General features: G+C 42.8%; 1 protein-coding gene across 2 annotated transcripts in view; it reads right to left on the bottom strand.

The window, feature by feature from the left end:
- Positions 1-3,781: 3,781 nt before the first annotated feature.
- LOC129822823 (rab11 family-interacting protein 5-like) overlaps positions 3,782-23,410 on the bottom strand; it is a 33,386-nt gene continuing 13,757 nt past the window's right edge. The window contains exons 2-6 of one of the 2 annotated variants that reach the window (XM_055881259.1): positions 19,141-19,682; positions 18,258-18,879; positions 14,659-17,322; positions 13,516-13,666; positions 3,782-5,461 (exon numbers count right to left, since the gene is read on the bottom strand). In XM_055881259.1, the coding sequence (XP_055737234.1) occupies positions 5,201-5,461; positions 13,516-13,666; positions 14,659-17,322; positions 18,258-18,879; positions 19,141-19,682 (4,240 nt within the window). In that variant the 3' untranslated portion in view covers positions 3,782-5,200. The remainder of the gene's footprint in view (positions 5,462-13,515; positions 13,667-14,658; positions 17,323-18,257; positions 18,880-19,140; positions 19,683-23,410) is intronic. The other variant, XM_055881266.1, reaches the window with a different exon arrangement.

Genomic DNA, 23,410 nt, shown 5'->3' with positions numbered 1-23,410 from the left:
ATAGGCAATTAGTAAGACACCCCCAAAAAAGGAATGGTTCTGCAGGTGGTGACCACACACCACTTCTCAGTTCCTATGCTTCCTGGCTGATGTTTTGGTCACTTTTGAAAGCTGGCGGTGCTCTCACTCTAGTGGTAGCATGAGACGGAGTCTACAACCCACACAAGTGGCTCAGGTAGTGCAGTTCATCCAGGATGGCACATCAATGCGAGCCGTGGCAAAAAGGTTTGTTGTGTTTGTCAGCGTAGTGTCCAGAGCATGGAGGTGCTACCAGGAGACAGGCCAGTACATCAGGAGACGTGGAGGAGGCCGTAGGAGGGCAACAACCCAGCAGCAGGACCGCTACCTCCGCCTTTGTGCAAGGAGGTGCACTGCCAGAGCCCTGCAAAATGACCTCCAGCAGGCCACAAATGTGCATGTGTCAGCATATGGTCTCACAAGGGGTCTGAGGATCTCATCTCGGTACCTAATGGCAGTCAGGTTACCTCTGGCGAGCACATGGAGGGCTGTGCGGCCCCACAAAGAAATGCCACCCCACACCATGACTGACCCACCGCCAAACCGGTCATGCTGGAGGATGTTGCAGGCAGAAGAACGTTCTCCACGGCATCTCCAGACTCTGTCACATTTGCTCATGTGCTCAGTGTGAACCTGCTTTCATCTGTGAAGAGCACAGTGGCGAATTTGCCAATCTTGGTGTTCTCTGGCAAATGCCAAACGTCCTGCACGGTGTTGGGCTGTAAGCACAACCCCCACCTGTGGACGTCGGGCCCTCATACCACCCTCATGGAGTCTGTTTCTGACCGTTTGAGCAGACACATGCACATTTGTGGCCTGCTGGAGGTCATTTTGCAGGGCTCTGGCAGTGCACCTCCTTGCACAAAGGCGGAGGTAGCGGTCCTGCTGCTGGGTTGTTGCCCTCCTACGGCCTCCTCCACGTCTCCTGATGTACTGGCCTGTCTCCTGGTAGCGCCTCCATGCTCTGGACACTACGCTGACAGACACAGCAAACCTTTTTGCCACAGCTCGCATTGATGTGCCATCCTGGATGAGCTGCACTACCTGAGCCACTTGTGTGGGTTGTAGACTCCGTCTCATGCTACCACTAGAGTGAAAGCACCGCCAGCATTCAAAAGTGACCAAAACATCAGCCAGGAAGCATAGGAACTGAGAAGTGGTGTGTGGTCTCCACCTGCAGAACCATTCCTTTTTTGGGGGTGTCTTATTAATTGCCTATAATTTCCACCTTTTGTCTATTCCATTTGCACAACAGCATGTGAAATTTATTGTCAATCAGTGTTGCTTCCTAAGTGGACAGTTTGATTTCACAGAAGTGTGATTGACTTGGAGTTACATTGTGTTGTTTAAGTGTTCCCTTTATTTTTTTGAGCTGTGTATATTAATATGGGCTATTTTCAGCCCTTTCCTATGTACCTTATCAGAGTTGATCATAATATGGAAAAGAGCAAACAAAGCAAGAGAAAACATATACATTCAGCAGTGCATTAATCAGTTGGTGTGTGTGTGCGCTGGGCTGCGCGGTTGACACTCATTCACCCCTTCCAGGCTATATGGAGGGAGGGTGAACAATGAGCCTGTCATAGCAGATGTAAGCAATGTCCTCACACGCTCTGGCAGCTTTCATGGCTGGGATAAGTTCTTTCTTCTGGCTACAGCTTCAGGATAGATGTCCAGGATAGATGATTTACGTTCCTCTGAAGTTATTGGCTCTTACCAGAACAGCTGCCTGGTCCTTGAACCTCAGGAACTTGACCATTATCGGCCTGTGCCTGTCACCTGGGCCGGTGGTAGGTTTTCCAGTCTTGTGGGCGTGCTCCACCTCAATCTTCCTGTGGTCCATCTTTAGTTTCTCCGAGATCATTTTCCTCACTTTGTCCTCAGACTCTGTCCAGGCCTCGTGGAGACTCTGCAATTCTGTCCACAACCATGTTCCACCTTGATTGTCCCTCGAGATAATCTGATTTCTCTGTCATTGTTATCATGGATTCACATACAGAACTGAAGTCCTCTCTCAATGATTGCTACGCCAAGCAGCTCCTCAGACCCGGCCTTGGTCGGCAGGATCACTGGACAGATAGTAGAGGTCCCAGCAACTGATGCCAAGTTGCTAATTAGCGAACATGAGATTTGAATTCACAACCTTTGGGTTGATAGACGTTCATATTATACAAAACACCCATGCATCCACCCCCCTAAATAACCATCTGTCTTATGTAACCATACCAAACGTAACATTATACAAATTTTGTTGTTACGGATTTACTTTTACTATGTTATGTTGTCTATGAGACCATGCTGCAACTATAGGTAGCCTACACTGCGCTCATAAGGCCGTGCTGAGTGCGTTCCCTCCCAGTCCTCAGCTCAAAAAGCTTGTGATATTGTTTCAGTTTTTTAGGGACAAAAAATGTATCATGTTGTTTAGAATTATTGTTTTCATGTTAGTTCAAATCTATATTCTAGGCTGTACATTGCAGTGAATAGCCTATGCCATTTGAATAACCTCCCAAAAGCCTGCCTGATTGGGCAACCATTTGGGTCATTTATGGGGGTTTTCTCGACCGTTTAGCCCACAAGGTCCAGTCACATTATCAGGCCAGTAATATGGTGTATTTTGTCAGGATGTATAGGTATGGAAGTTGTATCCATAGTTTCCGCATTGGCTTCCGTGTTCTAAAAGTGTTAAATGTTGGTGGATATCACCGCCCACCGGGCAAAATGGCGTGAAAAGAGTGTCTCTGAAAATAAACCCATGAAGTAAGGAGATTTTGTATGGAGTTCAATGAGAATTTGCTCCACAAAAAAATATAATTGCTAATTTGTTACAGTATGTGAGGCTTATTTGATCGAATATAAGTTTCGTAATTGTTAGGTTGTTACAAATGATATAAGCTGATGCACATTGCATTTGGGGAATTTTGAAAATATCGGAGTTGTGCCTCTTGTCATAGAGAGAGAGGAGTCATCATGAATATAGCCCATTTTGACATGGAACTTGCCACTGAGGGCTTCAAACATTTTAAAGTAGTCAACTGGGTGGGGATTCCTATGAGTTGGGAGCAAACAGCCAATGAAGTAAAATAACATTTACTATGCGTACACTGATACTAAACTGATATTAGATAATGTGAACCTGTTTTATTCTTCAGAAATTCACATCTAAGTGGCTTCTTTTATACTCTGAGATGTACGGGTAACTGACAAAATAAAGGAAACGCAAACATAATGTGTCTTTAATAGGGTGTTGGGCCACCAAGAGCCAGAACAGCTTCAATGCACATTGGCATAGATTCTACAAGTATTTCCATTATTTTGGCAGTTACCTGTACATGTAATTACTGGGGGAAATGAATGATATTGTATCTCATGGAGCTTTTCCTGCCGAGTTTGGATGGAAGTGATGAAAACAAAAATGGAAGTCACAGGGCATGGGGTAAAACAGCGTGCAGATTCCTACTGTACGTTCATTCTGATAATGTGCTCAAACCAAAATGGAACAAGGGGAGTGGAAATCAATACTAAGCAGGCATAGCAGTGCCCTGCAGTGGAGAGAAAGTAATGTTGCCATTAGAAAGAAGACGTCTGCAATACTTAATTGTCAGCATAATATTATACTGTCAGCAATCAGCATTCCTTTCATTATATATGGGCTGTGAAAACAAGGGCAGCTTGGACTTTCACAATATTTAGACTACTAATGCATAAGGACTAGTAGAAGTATAATGTAAACAAGTTTGAGGATAAAAAAATTATGAATCACTTGATAAGCAATTTTCTTTATTTTACATGTTACAGTGCTTAGGTCATGAATAGCATTTAAATTATAGTACTGTATTGACGTACTGTACTAAATAATACCATAATACAGGCAATGCCATATAAAAAATGATTTGCCCCAAAAATATCTGTAATTGTATACATTCTCTTTGCAAATTAAACCAAAACGTGAAAACATACCTAACTTAGCATAAATCAATGCCTTTGAATTCATTGTAGTACCTACCTTTTCACATGAACATTTGTCACTTTATTCTTTGCACACACTTCATCAATGAATAGTAAATTATATCAAAGCCGAGGATATTTCAACTTGCATACATTCTCAAATTCATGTTGAAAGGTGTCATGCGTTGCATATGTTGCAAAATTAATTATTATTATTTTTCTTAAATAGGAGAAAAAATCATTAGCGCTTGTTAGTTTTGGCTTTTCATATAGCAGCTTTGAAAAGAAACCGTTGTTCTCTTACCAAATGTTTATCTATTTTCACATGGTTTTCCTATATATTCTTCACATATATATATATATACAATAATTTACAAAATATGACACTAGCTCAAGTTATTCTTCTCCATTTTAACAAATTTGAATTCAGCTGAATTTCCTTCAAAGCAGTCTGTTTAAGACATCTGTCTTCATGCATTTTCATTTTTATATATTTTTTATAATAATTTACACAATATGACACTAGCTGAAGCTCACATTTCTCCATGGAAACAAATTTAAGTTCAGTGGAATTCTCCTCGGGTCAGTCTGTTTTTGAGTCTTATGCCAAATAATGACAGTATTTACCATGATGAAGACAATTTGGGTCATTGTTATACTAATTCAAACACTTCAATGTTTTCAGAATTGTATGCAAAGTCATATCACGTAAGAACAATTTATACCACTGAATATTACATTTACTGTACACTTTATGAATAGGAAGACATTTTCTATATTCTTCATCAATGCACATTTATAAGAATTCTTGCAGTACATTTGATAAAAGCTGTCACTTTCCTTATCCTAAGTAGCGAGTGTAAAGCAATAGCAAGCATGCACATGGGTAATATTGTGTCTATATCAACAGGGCAGGGTATCAGCAGTGAAACCTGGATGGTTGTGAGATTTAGTATTTGCTTAGGGATGTGTTGGACTACACCTGACCCTGGAACATTGGTAACCAACCCTGGTCCGCAAGAACTACTTGGATGTGCAGGCTTTTGTTTCATGCCCTGCACTATAACACCTGATTGGCTAAACAACTGACCACCAAATGTAGTTAAATGCACTATTGTAGGGACTGAGCTGGAACAATAGTCTGCTCATCCTAGGAGCTCTCCAGGACCAGGGTTTGATGGTGACCATGGCCCTATATTATACTGATTATAAGTGCACACACTAGCACTAGTGGTCACTTGTGCCGGGAGCGCACTTGGAGGAGTGTGGGTGTCTGCTCCATGATCTGCACCAGCAGCTTGTCGATGTAGTCCTCTAGGTCGCGCACCTGTGCCTTGATCTTCTTCAGCTCCGCCTCGTGTTTCTCCAGCATCGACGCCTGCTGGTCAGAGGCCACCTGCTGCTTCTCCATATCCATCTCCTGCTGCAGCAGAAGGGAAATCAGCTCCATGTTTGTCAGCTGCTCGTACTGGGCAGAGCTGTCTGCTAACGATTCCTGAGAAGACAAACACAGGCCCTGTATGAATACTTTGAGAATACGTCTTTCATTCATATCTTGAAGTAATCACTGATCTGGACCTGTGACATAGAATGGGGAAACACAGATTAACAAGAAGAGGGACCCAATTAATAAAATATATTGCTGTCAGGTAATAGAACATGACCAAAACCTTTTCCATAGAATTTTGAACTGCCCAGTTATCCCAAAGTAGACAATAATGTTTCATTATGTGAATTCATGGACTTTTTATCCTTTACTATATTCAATGATTCATTTGTAATGTGTGGACACTGTTTCTATACTGAACAAATATAAACACAGCATGTAAAGTGTTGGTTCCATATTTAATGAGCTGAAATAAAATGTTCTATATGCACAAAAAGCTTATTTCACTCAAATGTTGTGCACAAATTTGTTTACACGATGTAAACGTTGTGAACAAAATGGCGGTGTTTTTTAAAATATATTATTTATTTATTTCACCAGGTAGGCCAGTTGAGAACAAGTTCTCATTTACAACTGCGACCTGGCCAAGATAAAGCAAAGCAGTGCGACAAAAACAACAACAGAGTTACACATGGGAAGAACAAACGTACAGTCAATAATGGGTTATGGTATATGGGCAGGCATAAACTACGGACAACGAACACAATTGCATTTTATCAATGGCAATTTGAATGCACAGAGATCGTGCCATACATCTGCAGCCATCACCTCATGTTTCAGCATGATAATGCGTGGCCCCATACCACAAGGATCTGTAAACAATTCCTGGAAGTTGAAAATGTACTTTTCCATGGCCTGCATACTCACCAGGCATGTCACCCATTGGGATGCTCTGGATCGACGTGTACGACAGCGTGTTTCAGTTCCCGTCAATATCCAGAAACTTCGCACAGCCATTGAAAAGGAGTGGGACAACATTCCACAGGCTGCAATCAACAGCCTGATCAAATCTATGTAAAGGAGATGTGTCGCATTGCATGAGGCAAATGGTGGTCACATCAGATACTAACTGTTTTTCTGATCCACGCCCCTACCTTGTTTTTTAAAGGTATCTGTGACCAACAGATGCATACAGTGGTTGCTCCACTAAAAGTTTAGCGATTATGCTGTGCGATTTAGACGTAATTTGTGGTTTAGTACGGTACCCGGCGTCACGACTTCATTACTCCAGACCAGCGCAAGGGGGAGTTTGAGCACTGATTATGCTTTTGGGTCCTACTGTGTCTCTAACTGATAATAAAAACATAAATAAATCATTCTAAATAACAAACTGGCTTTATTTACAAATTAGCAACAATGTCTCACACCGTGTTCATGAATGGCTTTTTTTCCTCGCTCATTTTATGTTATTTGAAAATTAAATCACCTCCAAAATATTATTTTTAAACAAAGCAATTTTTATTATTAATTTTACATAAAAGCCCCTTGGATATTCTCACAGATATATTATTAACCCTGTTATTAGCAGGACAATTGGTCATGGTTCCCGAGTGGCGCACAATGGGATTGCCTTGCAGTTCTCCAGCTGTATCCACTGAAAGTGCGCAAGGTTCAAGGCACGGGTGCACGGAATGGGCCACAGAGCCGTGCACAGAAGACGGACCTAGCCCATTGGGAAGGGAGGAGGAGGAAGGGGGGATGGGGAGTGGAACCCCACCCCGCCACACTGGGTAGCACAGAGCAAGACTTTAAGGGACATTGCACTAATAATGGCGCTGACTAGGGAAACATTCCCGCTGTTCTTAGTGCCAGTCTGCACGTTCAAACTAAAACAATAACTAATAATGGCATCTTTATGCTTTCATTAATAAAATAATGATAAAAACACTCTTTCAAAATGCCAACGTTTATTTAGTTATGGATCCATTCCATAACGAATATCCTCCAATCCAATCCTATATGTAATTATTGGCGGAGAGTCACGTCATATTTTTCGATATACTGGTGGCCTACCGTAGGCGACATGAGTCTCACTAGTGTTGAGTAATGTGCTGCTAAAAGTGGTGTAGGTGTTATTTATTTAAAGAGCATATTGAAGTTAGAAACAATAGGATTTAAAGCATTAGCCTACAACTATTTTAGCACCGTTTCGCGCTGCTCTGAGATAAGCATGGGGACTGGTCTTGATAAATCAATGAGATTTTAATTTTCATTGAATCTCCATTTGGGTATTGGTTAGACTACAATTATGGTGTAGAAATGTTATGTTCTTAGTGTAACCTTTATTTAACTAGGCAAGTCAGTTAAGAACAAATTCTTATTTACAAGGACACCCTACTCCTTCCTCCCCGTCGGGGAATTGAACCCCTTGGAAAAGAAACACCATAATATTAATCAAATTCATTTAGCAAAATTTCCTAATATCAGTCCCATATACTATGTTCTTACAAAAAAAGTAGTTTTATAGCTAATCTTATGCTATTTTACACATTTTGCTATGAGGCTGAGAGAAAATGTTGTCGTTTTAGAGCTAATTTCCTGCTATTACACATTTTGCCATAAGGCTGAGAGAAATTCTTTAAAGCAAATATCCTGTGATAAAAAATAAATATCATGTTAATTATGTATTTGTTAAAAGTCCCAGGATTGAGACCAGGAAAACAGATCATATGTTTCCTGTAAAACAGGAGAAATTATGAGACAAGAGAAAGTTGTCTGGTTTCAGGAAAAGCTCTCTCATTAGTGTCAAGGGTCAATTATTTGGTGTATTACAATTGCTTTGAAGAATAATATAAATTCACAGTTGTCATTATCACAATATATTTATAATATTAAAAAAAAAAATGCATTCAGTTGAAGTCGGAAGTTTACATACAACAGCCAAATACATTGAAACTCAGTTTTTTACAATTCCTGACATTTAATCCGAGTACAAATTCTCTGTTTTAGGTCAGTTAGGATCACCACTTTATTTTAAGAATGTGAAATATCAGAATAATAGTAGAGAGAATTATTTATTTCAGCTTTCATTTCTTTCATCACATTCCCAGTGGGTCAGAAGTTTACATTCACTCAATTAGTATTTGGTAGCATTAACTTTAAATTGTTTAACTTGGGTCAAACGTTTCGGGTAGCCTTCCACAAGCTTCCCACAATAAATTGGGTGAATTTTGGCCCATTCCTCTTGACAGAAATTGTGTAACTGAATCAGGTTTGTAGGCCTCCTTGCTCGAACACGCTTTTTCAGTTCTGCCCACACATTTTCTACGGGATTGAGGTCAGGACTTTGTGATGGCCACTCCAATACCTTGACTTTGTTGTCCTTAAGCCATTTTGCCACAACTTTGGAAGTATGCTTGGGGTCATTGTCCATTTAGAAGACCCATTTGTGACCAAGCTTTAACTTCCTGACTGATGTCTTGAGATGTTGCTTCAATATATCCACATAATTGTCCTACCTCATGATGCCATCTATTTTGTGAAGTGCACCAATCCCTCCTGCAGCAAAGCACCCCCACAACATGATGCTGCCACCACCGTGCTTCACGGTTGGGATGGTGTTCTTCGGCTTGCAAGCGTTCCCCTTTTTCCTCCAAACATAATGATGGTCATTATGGCCAAACAGTTCCATTTTTGTTTCATCAGATCAGAGGACATTTTTCCAAAAAGTATGATCTTTGTCCCCATGTGCAATTGCAAACCGTAGTCTGTTTTTTTATTGGTGATTTTGGAGCAGTGACTTCATCCTTGCTGAGCGGCCTTTCAAGTTATGTCGATATAGGACTCATTTTACTGTGGATATAGATATTTTTGTACCGGTTTCCTCCAGCATCTTCACAAGATCCTTTGCTGTTGTTCTGGGATTGATTTGCACTTTTCGCACAAAAGTACGTTCATCTCTAGGAGACAGAACACGTCTCCTTCCTGAGCGGTATGATGGCTGCGCAGTACCATGGTGTTTATACTTGCGTACTATTGTTTGTACAGATGAACGTGGTACCTTCAGCCATTTAGAAAATGCTCTCAAAGATGAACCAGACTTGTGGAGGGCTACAATTTTTTCCTGAAGTCTTGACTGATTTCTTTTCATTTTCTCATGATGTCAAGCAAAGAGGCACTGAGTTTGAAGGTACACCTCCAATTGACTCAAATGATGTCAATTAACCTAGCAGAAGCTTCTAAAGCCATGACATCATTTTCTGGAATTTTCCAAGCTGTTTAAAGGCACAGTCAACTTAGTGTATGTAAACTTCTAACCCACTGGAATTGTGATACAACTAATTATAAGTGAAATCATCTGTCTGGTAACAATTGTTGGAAAAATTACTTGAGTCATGCACAAAGTAGATGTCCTAACCAACTTGCCAAAACTATAGTTTGTTAACAAAAAATTTGTGGAGTGGTTGAAAAACGAGTTTTAATGACTCCAACCTAAGTGTATGTAAACTTCCTACTTCAACTGTACTTCATATCCTATGTTCAATTACATGAACAGTACATAAACTCAGCAAAAAAAGAAAAACCCTCTCACTGTCAACTGCATTTATTTTCAGCAAACTTAACATGTGTAAATATTTGTATGAACATGAGATTCAACAACTGAGACATAAACTGAACAAGTTCCACAGACATGTGACTAACATAAATTTGATAATGTGTCCCTGAACAAAGGGGCGGTCAAAATCAAAATTAACAATCAGTATCTGGTGTGGCCACCAGCTGCATTAAGTACTGCAGTGCATCCCCTCCTCATGGACTGCACCATATTTTCCAGTTCTTGCTGGGAGATGTTACCCCACTCTTCCACCAAGGCACCTGCAAGTTCCCGGATGCTATTCAATTAATTAGTATCTGTACCAAAATATAGGCTATTCACTTACAAATAGTGCAAAAGGTATGCTATCTAGCATGTAAAACCATTGAATTGTATGTTTGTCCAACACATCACAACAGATTAACAACTATAATCATAAATGTAAACGAATGCTACACAATCGACCACAATGACCCCCACTAGCCTAGCCACAGCTAACAGTAAAATACATGAACCGCTAAGCATATTGACTGGCGTTTTGCCTTTCAAAATAAAAAGTGATTCAAACGGATACAAATATTGGATTCATGCCATATCTGGACTGCATAATGCTAAACAAGGTCGGAATGTTATACAGTACATTCGGAAAGTATTCAGACCTCTTAACTTTTTTCACATTTTGTTACGTTACAGCCTTATTCTCAAATGGATGAAATAGTTTCCCCCCCCCCCTCCCCTCATCAGTCTACACACAATACCCCATAATGACAAAGTAAAAACAGGTTTGTAAAAAAATGAAATAACACATTTACATAAGTATTCACACCCTTTACTCAGTACTTTGTTGAAGCATCTTTGGCAGCGATTACAGCCTGAGTCTTATTTTGGGTATGATGCTAAAAGCTTGGCACACCTGTATTTGGAGAGTTTCTCCCATTCTTCTCTGCAGATCCTCTCAAGTTCTATCAGGTTGGATGGGGAGCGTCGCTGCACAGCTATTTTCAGGTCTCTACAGATATATTCAATCATGTTCAAGTCCGGCCTCTGACTTGGCCACTCAAGGACATTCAGAGACTTGTCCCGATGCCACTCCTGTGTTGTCTTGACTGTGTGCTTAGGGCCGTTGTCCTGTTGGAAGGTGAATCTTCGCGCCAGTCTGAGGTCCTGTGCGCTCTGGAGCAGGTTTTCTTCAAGGATCTCTTTGTACTTTGCTCCATTCATCTTTCCCTCAATCCTGACTAGTCTCCCAGTCCCTACCGCAGAAAAACATGCCCACAGCATGATGCGGCTACCCGCATTTAGGCCAAAGAGTTCTTGGTTTCTCATGGTCTGAGAGTCCTTTAGGTTCCTTATGGCAAACCAAGTGGGCTGGCCTTTTACTGAGGAGTGGCTTCCGTCTAGCCACTCTACCATGAAGGCCTGATTGGTGGAGTGCTGCAGAGATGGGAGAACCTTCCAGAAGGACAACCATCTCCACAGTGGAACATTGGTGCTCTGTCAGAGTGACCATCGGGTTCTTGGTCACCTCCCTGACCAAGGTCCTTCTCCCCAGATTGCTCAGCTCTAGGAAAACTCATGGTGGTTTCAAACTTCTTCCATTTAAGAATTATGGAGGCCTCTGTGTTCTTGGGGACCTTCAATGCTGCAGAAATATTTTGGTACCCTTTCCAGATCTGTCCCTCGACACAATCCTGTCTCGCTCTACGGACAATTCCTTCGACCTCATGGCTTGGTTTTTGCTCTGACATGCACTGTCAACTGTGGGACCTTATATAGACAGGTGTGTGCCTTTCCAAATCATGTCCAATCAATTTAATTTACCACAGGGGAGCGCAATCAAGTTGTAGAAACATCTCTAGGATGATCAATGGAAACAGGATGCACCAATTTTGAGTCTCATAGCAAAGAGTCTGTATACTTATGTAAATAAGGTATTTCTGTTTTTTATTTTTAAATATACCAAAAAATCTAAAAACCTGTTTTCACTTCGTCATTATGGGGTATTGTATGTAGATTGAGGATTATTTGTATTTATTTAATTCATTTTAGAATAAGGATGTAACGTAACGAAATGTGGAAAAAGTCAAGGAAAGGGTCTGAACTCCTTCTGAATGCACTGTATAAATTCCACAAAATACAATAATTTGTTAATTTGAAACAAAAAAATTGAAAATCGCTCTGTGGCTGTTTTAGTGTTGCTAATACAAGCCTTGTGCGGGTGTGTGCTACGCCAGATACCAAGACGTTGTGAGTTCAAATTGCAAGTGAGGTTGACTCCAAAGTAGAGGTCGACCGATTAATCGGAATGGCCGATTAATTAGGGACGATTTTCAAGTTGTCATAACAAAAGGTAATCGTCATTTTTGGACGCAGATTAGGACTGATTATATTGCAATCCATGAGGAGACTGCTTGGCATCATTAGGATATTTCCCAGCATGCTCTATTGCAGTTAGATTTTTTTAATTGTTTCTGTCAATATCTGTGTTTTTGCATGTACATTGATTGACAGTGGCGTACCACAGTTTCACTGGCCCCGTGGTCTCAGCAAGGTATACTGTAGGTGTGAGCAAGGTATAGCTAATCTCATACTTTTCTTTTTGCCATGAGGCTGAGAGAAAATGTTGCGGTTTTGAAGCGAATTTCCTCCAATTCTACACATATTACCATGGGGCAGAGAGGGAAATGTGCAGTTTTAAAGCTAATCTCATGCTATTCTACACATTTTCCCATGACGCTGAGAGAAAAGACCCCCATGGGCCCCCTGGCCTGCGGGGTATGTGGTACGCCAGTGTTGATAAATAACATACATTTTATAAACTTATCCAATCTGTTAGTTGGATTTATTGCACCCGTTACTGAAATGGTTGTTCCAGTTTAGATGGTTTAGGTACTTTCATTCATTCATTTTTCTAATCCTGCAAGTCATTCTGAATGCAGATTGTGGGAATCCACTCTGGCTGAATTCCAATAGGATTTAAACATCAGTTTGGAAGCCAACATAATGGAACTTGATGCTGATTTTGCTTTAGCTTATGCTGGTCACCAGTGTCCAAAACATAGCAAAGGCTGGTCATCATGAAAAACACAGTGAAGGCTAGTCACCAGCAATATAGAAAATGCCAATCACCATAAAAACACAATTTAGGCTGGTCTGCCAGCATAACCAGCCCAGACCATTCTGGTCAGACCAACTTGACAAGCTAGAGCATGCTGGTCTGCCAGAAGAACCAGCTAGACCATGCTGGTCTGCCAGAAGAACCAGCTAGACCATGCTGGTCTGCCAGAAGAACCAGCTAGACCATGCTGGTCAGACCAGATTGACTAGCATCATACCAGCACTGACCACCATAAGCCAGCATAGACCAGCTTGAAATGTATGCTGGTCTATGCTGTTTTTTTTTCCTATGCTATTTTCCCCACTAATTGGTATTTTGACCAATCAGATCCGCTCTGAAAAAGAGCTGATGTGAAAAGATCTAGATGTGATTGGTCAAAAGACCAGTCAGTGGAAAAAATATCAGAATTGGGCTGCCCGTCAAACACAGAGTTTGTGGCCTTTTTAATACCTCAATCTTCTTCTCAGTCTCAGCCACGGCCAGTGTCTGCTGGGCAGAGCGGCCTGGATGGATGGAAGACTTGAGCTTCTCCAGAACTGACCGGCCCTCTTTCTTCTCCCCCTGACTGGCTGTTGTGGTCAAGGGCTTCACTGGGTGGGGGCTGCAGAGGAAACATCACATACATCACATACATATACTTTTTCACATGAAAATCAGTACAGTACAATATGAGGCCCTGGCATCGTATGTGGGAATATTCATAACAATGCTCTCTGGCTTGGGTATAGAATTTTCAGTATATAAGGCAGACCTCAAATCAGTTCTCTACATGATAACAACATGTGTTTAGCATCAGGTTTCAGCAAGAGAGCGTAAAAAGAGCTCATGTTGTCTGATTTGTGTATATCACAGAGCAGGTATGCCGTATCAGTAATGACAGGCTCCAGAGTGAAGTTTCCCCCTAGGTACAGATCTAGGAACAGCTTCCCCTCCCCCAATCCTAACCTTAACCATTAGTGTGGGAAATCAGCGTATAGAGGCAACTTCACCCTACACCTAATGAGAGAGTGAAGGAAGGCACTTCCATTTTGCTTTAATTTACAGATGGTCAGAATGGCAGCACAGAGAGCTAAAGCAGTTGTTTAATCAAGGTTAGGCTGAGATTCTCATTATGATGACTTTGATTGTGGTTGCGGACTCCTTGATGTGATGGGACAGTCAGCAACACAAATGTATGACACATAAATGAACAACACAGAAGTGAGATGAGCAACACAAAAGATTAAGCAATTCACAAAACAATGCACTGTCGCAACCAATGGGTTTGCATGGGCAGGTGGTACTGGCAGGGGAGATATACTGATTAATTTAGAGAACCCCTCTTAATTAAGGAAGCTACTTGAATAGATTAAATCAAAGGGACCAATTCAATGTCTTTTGTTTGGAAAAATGAGAATACAGTCTAACAATATGTCGATTTCCAAGTTATGCCAGCAGGTGAGCTATGTCTAACTATTTCATCCCATTGTTGACTACAACCTGGCAACCCAATTTGGTAACTCAAACTGGCAACCCAACCTGGTATTTGTATTTTCTCAAGAGGAGTTTGAGTGGGTACACTCTGCAGCGCTTAAGTGTGAGGAGAAGTCTCACCTGCTCTCCTGTCGGGGCAGGTTGCTAGCTGGCTGTGTCTCCTCAGGCAAAAGTGTGTGCCGTGCATCGACCAAGGGCTGGGCAGAGGTGTAGGAGGAAGAGGAGGAGAAGGAGGAAGAGGTGTAGGGGGCCACAGCCAAGGTGGCACTGGCTCCGGTACTGGGCCTCACGGTCGGGGGGTGATGTATGGAGGAGGGGACAGGGGTGGGGGGCAGCTTAGCCTGGCTATTAGTTTCAGTTGCCAGGGAGGGGGTAGCAGAGGAGGGGATGGAAGCACAGGGGTTGGAAGCATGCACTGTGATGCCAGGCCTTAACCTGGCACTCATGGGGCTTCTCACGTTCGGGGCTACTTTGGCGTGGAGGTCTTCAAAGCTGATCGTCCCAGCATATTTGGACGAGGAATGTTCCGATAAGCAGTTTCCTTTTGGAATTGACTGAGTGGAACTATTTGTGTTTATTTTTTGCAAGGACACAAATAATGTAGCTACATTGAGCGCTGTCTCTCTATTCGGTGACAAAGGTGAGGAAAAAGGAGATTTGGTGGGTTGATATGAGAACGGTCCTTCAATGCTCTCTGAGATTATTTGTCCAGGAGACGGTGATCGGTGAAGAGGGCTCTCACCTAATCCTTTGCCAGGGCTATTTGCACCACTGTTGCCGTGGAGCTCTCGTATCATTCCCTTGAGACTTCTGTGAGAACTAGTGCCCCTTGGTGAAGACTCATTGACAGGATTGGTTTGTTTGGCCAGAGGCTGACTCACTTCCTGTTTATTGCGTACAACTTCCTGTTGCATTTCCATCTGGTGCGAAACTGGAAAAGATCTAACATGACATGAAGGGTCTAGTTTTGAACGGTCTATCTTTGATTTTGTCATGTTGCCATTTCTATCCATTGGAGATTGAGTGTCTTTTAATTCTACAGTCTCTCTTTCTATGTTAAGACTGTCAGGCGTAAAAATGCTAATGCTCTTCATATCGCTTGCAGAATCTCTGCGTGATGTATTCAATTCACAACCTCCATCTTGACAATTGTCTTGACAAAGCGAGGAGACTTCTGGTAAATTCACTTTTACAGCAGAGTTGACGTCTATTGTACTAGTCTTCTGAAAAATTAACATATCTTCTGCATATAGCATCATCTGCTCATGAGATAATGCTATGGGAGTATCTTGTGGAGTTTGGCATTTTTCCTCACCTAAACTTTTGAGGGTATGCACTGTCATCATGTCAGATGGAGATGGGGAAGCATCAGAAGCAGAGTCAATAAAACAAAAATCTGAGTTACTTTTGTTTTTATTAAGATCTTCTAAGGTTAGCGGAGGTGATTCATAATTGTTGTTTCTGGACTTGGGCTTATCTGTGTGAATTGAAAACAAGCCCGTTGTTGGGTCTGGTGTAGTTGAAGCAATGTCCAGCGTCTTAAGACCTGATTTAGAGTGTTTTGGGGAAGACTTATTCAGTAGATCGGCTACAGTCATTTCACTATTAAGAAGCATTACTGGCAGAGGTAAGTCTTTGAGTTCAGAATGTGAAGTGTTCTTTACAATAGCATATTTTCTTACAGTGGGACTGGCGTCCGTTGTATCCTCTGAGGCCAACGATATTATTGAATCTGTTGCATCTGGCCATAAATTCTGCTCAGTAAATCTAATTTTATCATCTTCATCTCGTAATGGTTCATAGTCAAACTTCTTGAACTCATCTTCAGACTTGAATGGAGATGGAGACTCTGGAGATATGTTGGCATAATGTTGTGAGTGTACGGTATGAAAGTCCAACAGGTCACTGCTGACAAGGTCTTTGCCTGGGCTTGGGTACAGGTGGGGACTTGGTGTGTGTCTCTTGTGCCCCCATTCTCTTGTGTGCTGTAGGGAAGCTGCGCCTGTTTGTGACAGGAGACAGGCCTCTTTCTGCACAGCCAGTTCCTGACCCCTGTGCAACCAGCTGTCAGAGGGTCTCTCGTTCACCAGCGTCCGTATTATGGGCCTCCGTGGCGGCAATGGTGGAGGCTCTTCTTCTTCACTCATCCTCATCTCCTCAATGGGTGGAATAGTGTAACTCTCATATGGAGGAGTGCTTCTTACTTGGGCTTGCCTTGAGGTTGCTATTGAAGGGTGATTGGTAGCAGAGCCCTTTGGTGAATTCAGCCTGCTGGAGGCAAAGGCGTCAAAGGACTCATCCCATTCTCCTCCCCCACTCTCTGATATGGAGCGAGACGTAAACGGATTGGGGGGGCTAGCCGTCGCTGCTGTCGGAAGTAAGGCAGGGAGGGACGTCTGCCTGGCTACAGGCCTGGGCCGGTCTCGCCATATGGCGGCCATTTCAATTTGCACGACGGGATCGTGGGTGGGACTGGGGACGCAAGGCAAAGCTGTGGAATGACAGAGGGGTGTGACAGGGGAGCAGGTAGCAAGAGGGGGGGACCTCTGGCCCTCTTCCTCAAAAAAGGGGTTACACTGCATACGCGGGAGGAAGGGGTTGAAGGGAGAGATGGGGTCAGGGGTCAGAGAGGGAGTGAAGGGGTTAGTTGGATGGGCACTGTCGGGCGAGGCATGGCCAGTGAAAGAAGCAGAGGGAGACGAGCACTGGAGGGGAATGGGGGAGCGAGGGGGGAGAGGAGGAGGGGTGTCTGATTCGCTTTCTACCTTAGGAGAAACTTCCAGCCTGTGGAGGGAAGGCACAAGCAGTCCTCTTTGTTAATTCTGTGCCAGCTGGCCCATTAAAAATATGGGTTCCATTTGTCTAACACAAAGAGAAAAAGGCAAACCAGCCAACTACTGTCTATTCGAGGACTATCTTGTGAATATGCCAAAAGTTTAAACAATAATGGGTTATGGAAAACAGCAACAAGAGTTTACTACAAAAAGCAAAACTGCATTTAGCAAATTACTGAAGCAAGGTGAAGAGCAAGATGTACTGAGTTTGGTAATTCAGGAATTACTGTCAGATTAGAGACAGTAATACTGCAGAATGATCTAATAGCAAGAACAGGTGATTAGTGTACTGAGCCAGTATTCATAAAGAGAGTAGGAGTGCTGATCTAGGACCAGTTTTGCCTTTTAGATCATAATGAATGAGGTTACATGTGGTGGGGGTCAGCACTGCTTTTCCGAGACATTATGAATACTGAACCAGATGATTAGTGCACATCTTGATCAATGTTCCACAACATACCAAACCTAAGTTCAGGTAGATCCTCTGGCATTAGTACTTGAGAACCCCAAGCAATTTTAAGAGTGAAATATACATATGCCAAAATGTCCTTTCCAACTCCAGTCACATAGACTCTTTGAGTCTTTGCTTTTCTTTTGATTGGAAGTACAGTACATTTTTATACAAATGGCCTAGATGTCAACTATTATGCTGTGTTGTGAAGACAGTATGAACATCAAATGATGGCCTATATGAGATTGCTGTAAAATGGTGGATGAACTTGCCACATTTCCGTTTTAAAGGAACAGGGGGCAGCATAGACACTGAAAACAAGGAAATCAAAACCTTCCAAGATGTAGATGTCTATTGTGTGCTTTCGATGGAAGGCAAAACTGTATGAAGCTCTGGAGAGTGGAGACACAGAGCTGAAATGACCCTCCACTCACCTTGGCTTGTTCTGGGAGTCACTGGAGCCAAACCAGCCTCGCAGTCTCCCCTCAGGGGGAGGAGAACCCTGGCTCAGCTCGGACTTGGCAGGTAGAGAATCACTCCTCCCTCCGGAGAATAACGTTTTTCTGAGCTTCTTCCCTTTGTCTGCTGAGTCCACCGTGGTAGTAGAAGACAGCATCGGGGCTGCTGCCTGCACCGGCCGACCCCCCACCCGAGCACTTTGAAACTGGGAGACTGGAGGTTCGGCCTCCTTCTCCTCATCCTTCTCGTCCTTCTTTACCTTGTCGAAGGACCAGCGCCGGCCCTCGCCTGCGGAACCCTTGTCCTCGCTCCGCTTTGTGAGGTTCTGCAGCGAACGAGAGAGAGGGGAGCACTTCTCGAGCAGGACCAGCTTGGATGGAAGGGTGCTTGAGCCCTTGGGACCCACCGGTTCAGATCCATAGACGTGGCTTCCATTGATGCACAGAGAGGATTGGGAGAGAGCCATACCTTGACCCTTGAGGGACTCCACAGCAGGACAGGGCCGGGGAATGGCAGTCGTGGTGATCCTACTCGCCTCGTCGCTGAAGGCTCGCTTGTGAGTCAGTATCTTTGGGGAAGACTGTGTGGTGGTAAGCACTGTTTGGAGGGGGAAAAAGTATAATAATAACCTCTATTCCAAACAATTCCTTAAAATGCATAAGCATGCCATGTCCTTGAGATATAGTAAATGCTTTTTCCTTGTCTGTTAAACATTTTGTCAGCATATCATCTAAATACAGTTTGTGAATTACTGTGCATATTACAGACATTTAGGGCAATTTCAAAAGAAAATGAAACCCTTGGACAAAAATAGAGCAAATCTTTTATCTAAAACACAGAGGAAATCTGCAGGCTTACCTTTTTTAGCTAGGTCTGTATCTCCATGGTGGGTGTCTTTGACCTTGCTGCTGTAGATGGGGGAGCTGGGGGGGTCCACCAGGAGGCCTAGACCCAGAGAAGGGGGGCAGTGGCTCTCACTGGTTGTGGATGACACGCTGCTTTCTGAGGCCAGCGACGAACACGACCTCGTGTCAGAGGACCTCCGCAGCTTTCCCTTACCCAGGAAAAAATCCTTCACCTTGCTCCGCTTCTCCTCGGCTACCTCTACCTCCCCGGGGTCCTCTCCCCCTCTCCCTCCGCCCCCCTCCCCGAATGGCTGCCCCAGGGAACTCGACAGGGCGGCGAAGCGTCCCGGCACAATAGCCGAGGAGGACTCCACGTCGCCCCTCTTCCTCCCTGTCACGCGGTCCTTGAGTTTGCCGAAGGTAGAGCGCGGCTTGTCCTTCATGGTAAGGTCGAACATGCTGGCCGTCATGTTGTTGCGCGTGAACTGGACCGTTACCTGTATCTCGCCACGCTCCTTCTCCTTCCGGCTGGCCTTGGAGTTGAGTTTGAGCCATCTGGAGCCACAGAGAGAGAAGACTGTCAGGGGTCAAACATCCCCAGCGCTCCACACATGCATACCTGTGACCAACATTATTTTACATAAAGGTCTATAAAAGAATGCATATGGCCTCCCATTTGTTTCATCTAGCGTAAACACCATTCAATGCATACTTTCACTGTTATGGGATACATTTAAACACAAAGTACAGACCGAAAGTGACATGATTTAACTGACCACATTGGAGACAAACAAAATAGAAAACACCACTGAAACAAAACATTCCCTGTTCTGCCTGGCAGCCAGTAGCATATTGCGTAATGTGGCAGTAGCCAATTCAAAGAGGGGAGGGTGTTACATTTTTTATTTGACCATCGTGTTTCTCCAAGTTTGATAACAAACTGTTTCTTTAGCATCCGGGAACTAATTCCACATTCCTGGGGTTCCTCCCACCCACCACTCCTGTTGTCTGTGACGTGCTGATGGGTCCACCTCGGAAATCCTTTCCTTTCACTAAGTCCTTCTGAGAGTACTTGAAACCATGTATTCTGGAGCCAAAACAACACTGCTACTCAATTGGAGTTTCACTGCATTCAGAGAGCTGGAAGAACAGTGGTCACACAATTAAAGCCAGATGTGTGGTGTTGCTTTTCTCTACTACTATACTCAGAGCTGTTGACTATGGACATTGTTTGCATACTACCGAAATTCCCCTTTGAATATCTCCACCTGTTACCTCTACTGTAACTTCTGCTACGTGTCTCAGAATGTGGCAGATGTTGGGAGCATGCAGAGCAGTCTTAAGGGCAGATGTTTCAGGTGCAAGAGATGTTTCAGGTACAAGTGCAAGAGAAATTATAAACATCGAAACCCTATAATAACATACTGGATATCGTATGAGACTGACAGTGGCTAAAATGCACATGGAAACCACGCCCTCTTCTCAGGTGTTTTGTGTCTCCTTATTCTGTTTTCCAGGACTGACAGCACAGACACTGTTGTATTTGCCTCCTTCGGCTCCTACCCTGTATTCAAGAGCATGTTGCATCACAACCGATGGCGGGCACGAGACAAAAACCTCAGTGTACAAAACATTGAGGACACCTGCTCTTTCCATGACATACACTGACCAGGCGAAAGCTATGATCCCTTATTGATGTCACTTGTTAAATCCACTTTAATCAGTGTAGATGAAGGGAAGGAGACTGGTTAAAGAAGGATTTTTAAGCCTTGAGACAATTGCAACGTGTATTGTGTATGTGTGCCATTCAGAGGGTGAATGGGCAAGACAAAAGATTTAAGTGCCTTTTGAAGGGGGTATGGTAGTAGGCTCGGTGCCAGGCGCACCGGTTTGTGTCAAGAACTGCAATGCTGCTGGGGTTTTCACGCTAAACAGTTTCCTGTGTGTATTCAAGATTGGTCCACCACCCATAGGACATCCAGCCAACTTGACACAACTGTGGGAATCATTGGATTCAACAAAGCATTCCTAGTTGACCACCAAACATTTCTGTAAAAAAACAACGATATAGCCTTATGTTCCTACTTTTTAAAAAGGTTATTTGTCTCGGTAGGTGCACCCGATGAGCGCCGGGTAGGCGAACTGTTGCCATTTTGAACCATTTCACGTCTGAAGGTACAAACTCTGCCTTCCCGACGGGCCCAGAGAGCGTATCAAGTGCACTATAGGCCTACCGCTGGCTCAGATAAGTGGAGGCTGCTGAGGGGAGGACGACTCATAATAATGGCTGGAACAGAGCAAATACAATGGCTTCGAAACCATGGAAACCATGTGTTTGATGTATTTGATACCATTCCACTAATTACACTCCAGCCATTACCAATTAAGGTGCCACCAACCTCCTGTGGCCTTTTGGTCCGTGTCAGTGGAAGAAAGGGAGAGCGGAGGGATGTTGAGGCAGACCCTCAGTTTGATGCTCTCTCCCTCCACTGAGACTGACCATCAGATGCAGTTTTTCCATCGGTTGTGAAGCCCAGTAAAATAAAAGTAAAAAGCTAATTATTTAAATGTATGCTCACTCAGCTGTGCCTCACAAGTAATACAACAATGCATCTATTACCGGTGTGATCACATAGCCTACCTCAAATGTTTAAATATAAATGGCCAGAACAACAATGCATTGGCAGGGCAATTCAAGCAAATCCAATATGCGGTGATAATGTATTGGGCCTATACCTCACTGCTACAGTACTGCTTTTAATAGGTTAATCTTGCATAGGCTTAATTTTTTGAAGTCATGTTAAAAAAAATCTGAGCGGTAGATCTCGGCTTGCAATTTGATTCAGAAATTAATCTTGAATCAGAAAAGGTTAGTGTCCACTGTTCTAGAGTTTTCCCTGTTAACACTATCAACATTTCCGTTTAATGTGGCAATTGTGATTGTGATCGAATCAAAGCAATATTGGCCACTTTCAATGCAGCATACCGAAACAAAACTAACTATGCAAGAGATTTTGTTCTAGGCAGAACGCATCGGAGTAGGATTCTATTGCACTGACAAGCCGGTACTCTACACAGACCGGTGCAGCATAAACAATCAGAGCTGCAGTAGGCCTATATGCAAATAGACCATTGCCATATATGGATCTGTGCCATTTACTTGGAACTGGACTGGGTTTACAGCATGAGTGTTTGTGAGTAGATGCGCTTGTTTTGAGATCAAAGCGAGAGCTGCATGTAGCCACGTGTGCATATTTTGTTCATATCCTTTGCTAGTTAGTACGTCATTAGCTCAGTTATAGAAAATGTGTAGTCAGCAATAGGGGAGTGATTTCTTCCTATAAGAGCACAAAAACGTGTACATTTCTGGACATCTTTGAAAAGTGAGTCAGCTAAAAAGCTTTTATTTGTCTTTAAGGCGCAGTGTTGTATTTTGAGACAGGCTTGAATAAGATAAGTAGCCAATAAGTAGAGGGTAGCATAATTTGTCTAATTCTCTGTAATAATGCATTTTTTTTGCAAAGTGGTTTCTTGCATCAAACAACACAACAACATTTTCAGTCACCTCCTTATCTAAACAGGTTAATGTCAAGCCCTGCATGTTTTTTCAAGTCTCGTGGAATGTAGGCCTACATTAAACACCACACATTGGCTGCTAATGTAGGCTGAATGATAGAAAAGCTATTTCCATGTTAAAATGTCAAAGGATGCTTTTTCTCCATAGGTTTTTGATGGTAGTCCACTCTGGTAGGCCTACATTATGATCAAATAGACACAGTAGCCTACTTGGCCACTGTTAAAACTGTAACTTAAAGCAGGTACAGCCTCAGTGTTCACAGTAAACGCACGCTGGAAGTTGCACCGAATTTTCACAATGTTCAAGTTTGCGCTCAGCAGACCTGAAATTTGCTCACTGCCGCAACATTTCTGTTTAAAGGTGCAATATCCAGAAAACACTTGCCATTTCCTGGTTGCTAAAATTCTAATAGTTTGCCTAATTTCAGTTTATGTGTCAAAACAAGCAATGCATAGTGTAGAGAATTATTGTACCATCTAAACCGCTGTGAAATACAGTAACAGTCAAAGGTTTGGACACACCTTCTCATTCAAGGGTTTGTCTTTATTTTTACTATTTTCTACATTGTACAATAATAGTGAAGACATAACTACGAAATACCACATATGAAATCATGTAGTAAACAAAAAAGTGTTAAACAAATCAAAATATATTTTAGATTTGAGATTCTTCAAAGAAGCCACCCTTTGCCTTGATGACAGCTTTG

This window comes from Salvelinus fontinalis, chromosome 2 (genome assembly GCF_029448725.1).
Source record: "Salvelinus fontinalis isolate EN_2023a chromosome 2, ASM2944872v1, whole genome shotgun sequence".
In the NCBI taxonomy this organism is placed as follows: Eukaryota; Metazoa; Chordata; class Actinopteri; order Salmoniformes; family Salmonidae; genus Salvelinus; species Salvelinus fontinalis.
Note: the sequence above shows the minus strand (reverse complement) of the source record. Positions and strands in the feature narration are given on the sequence as shown.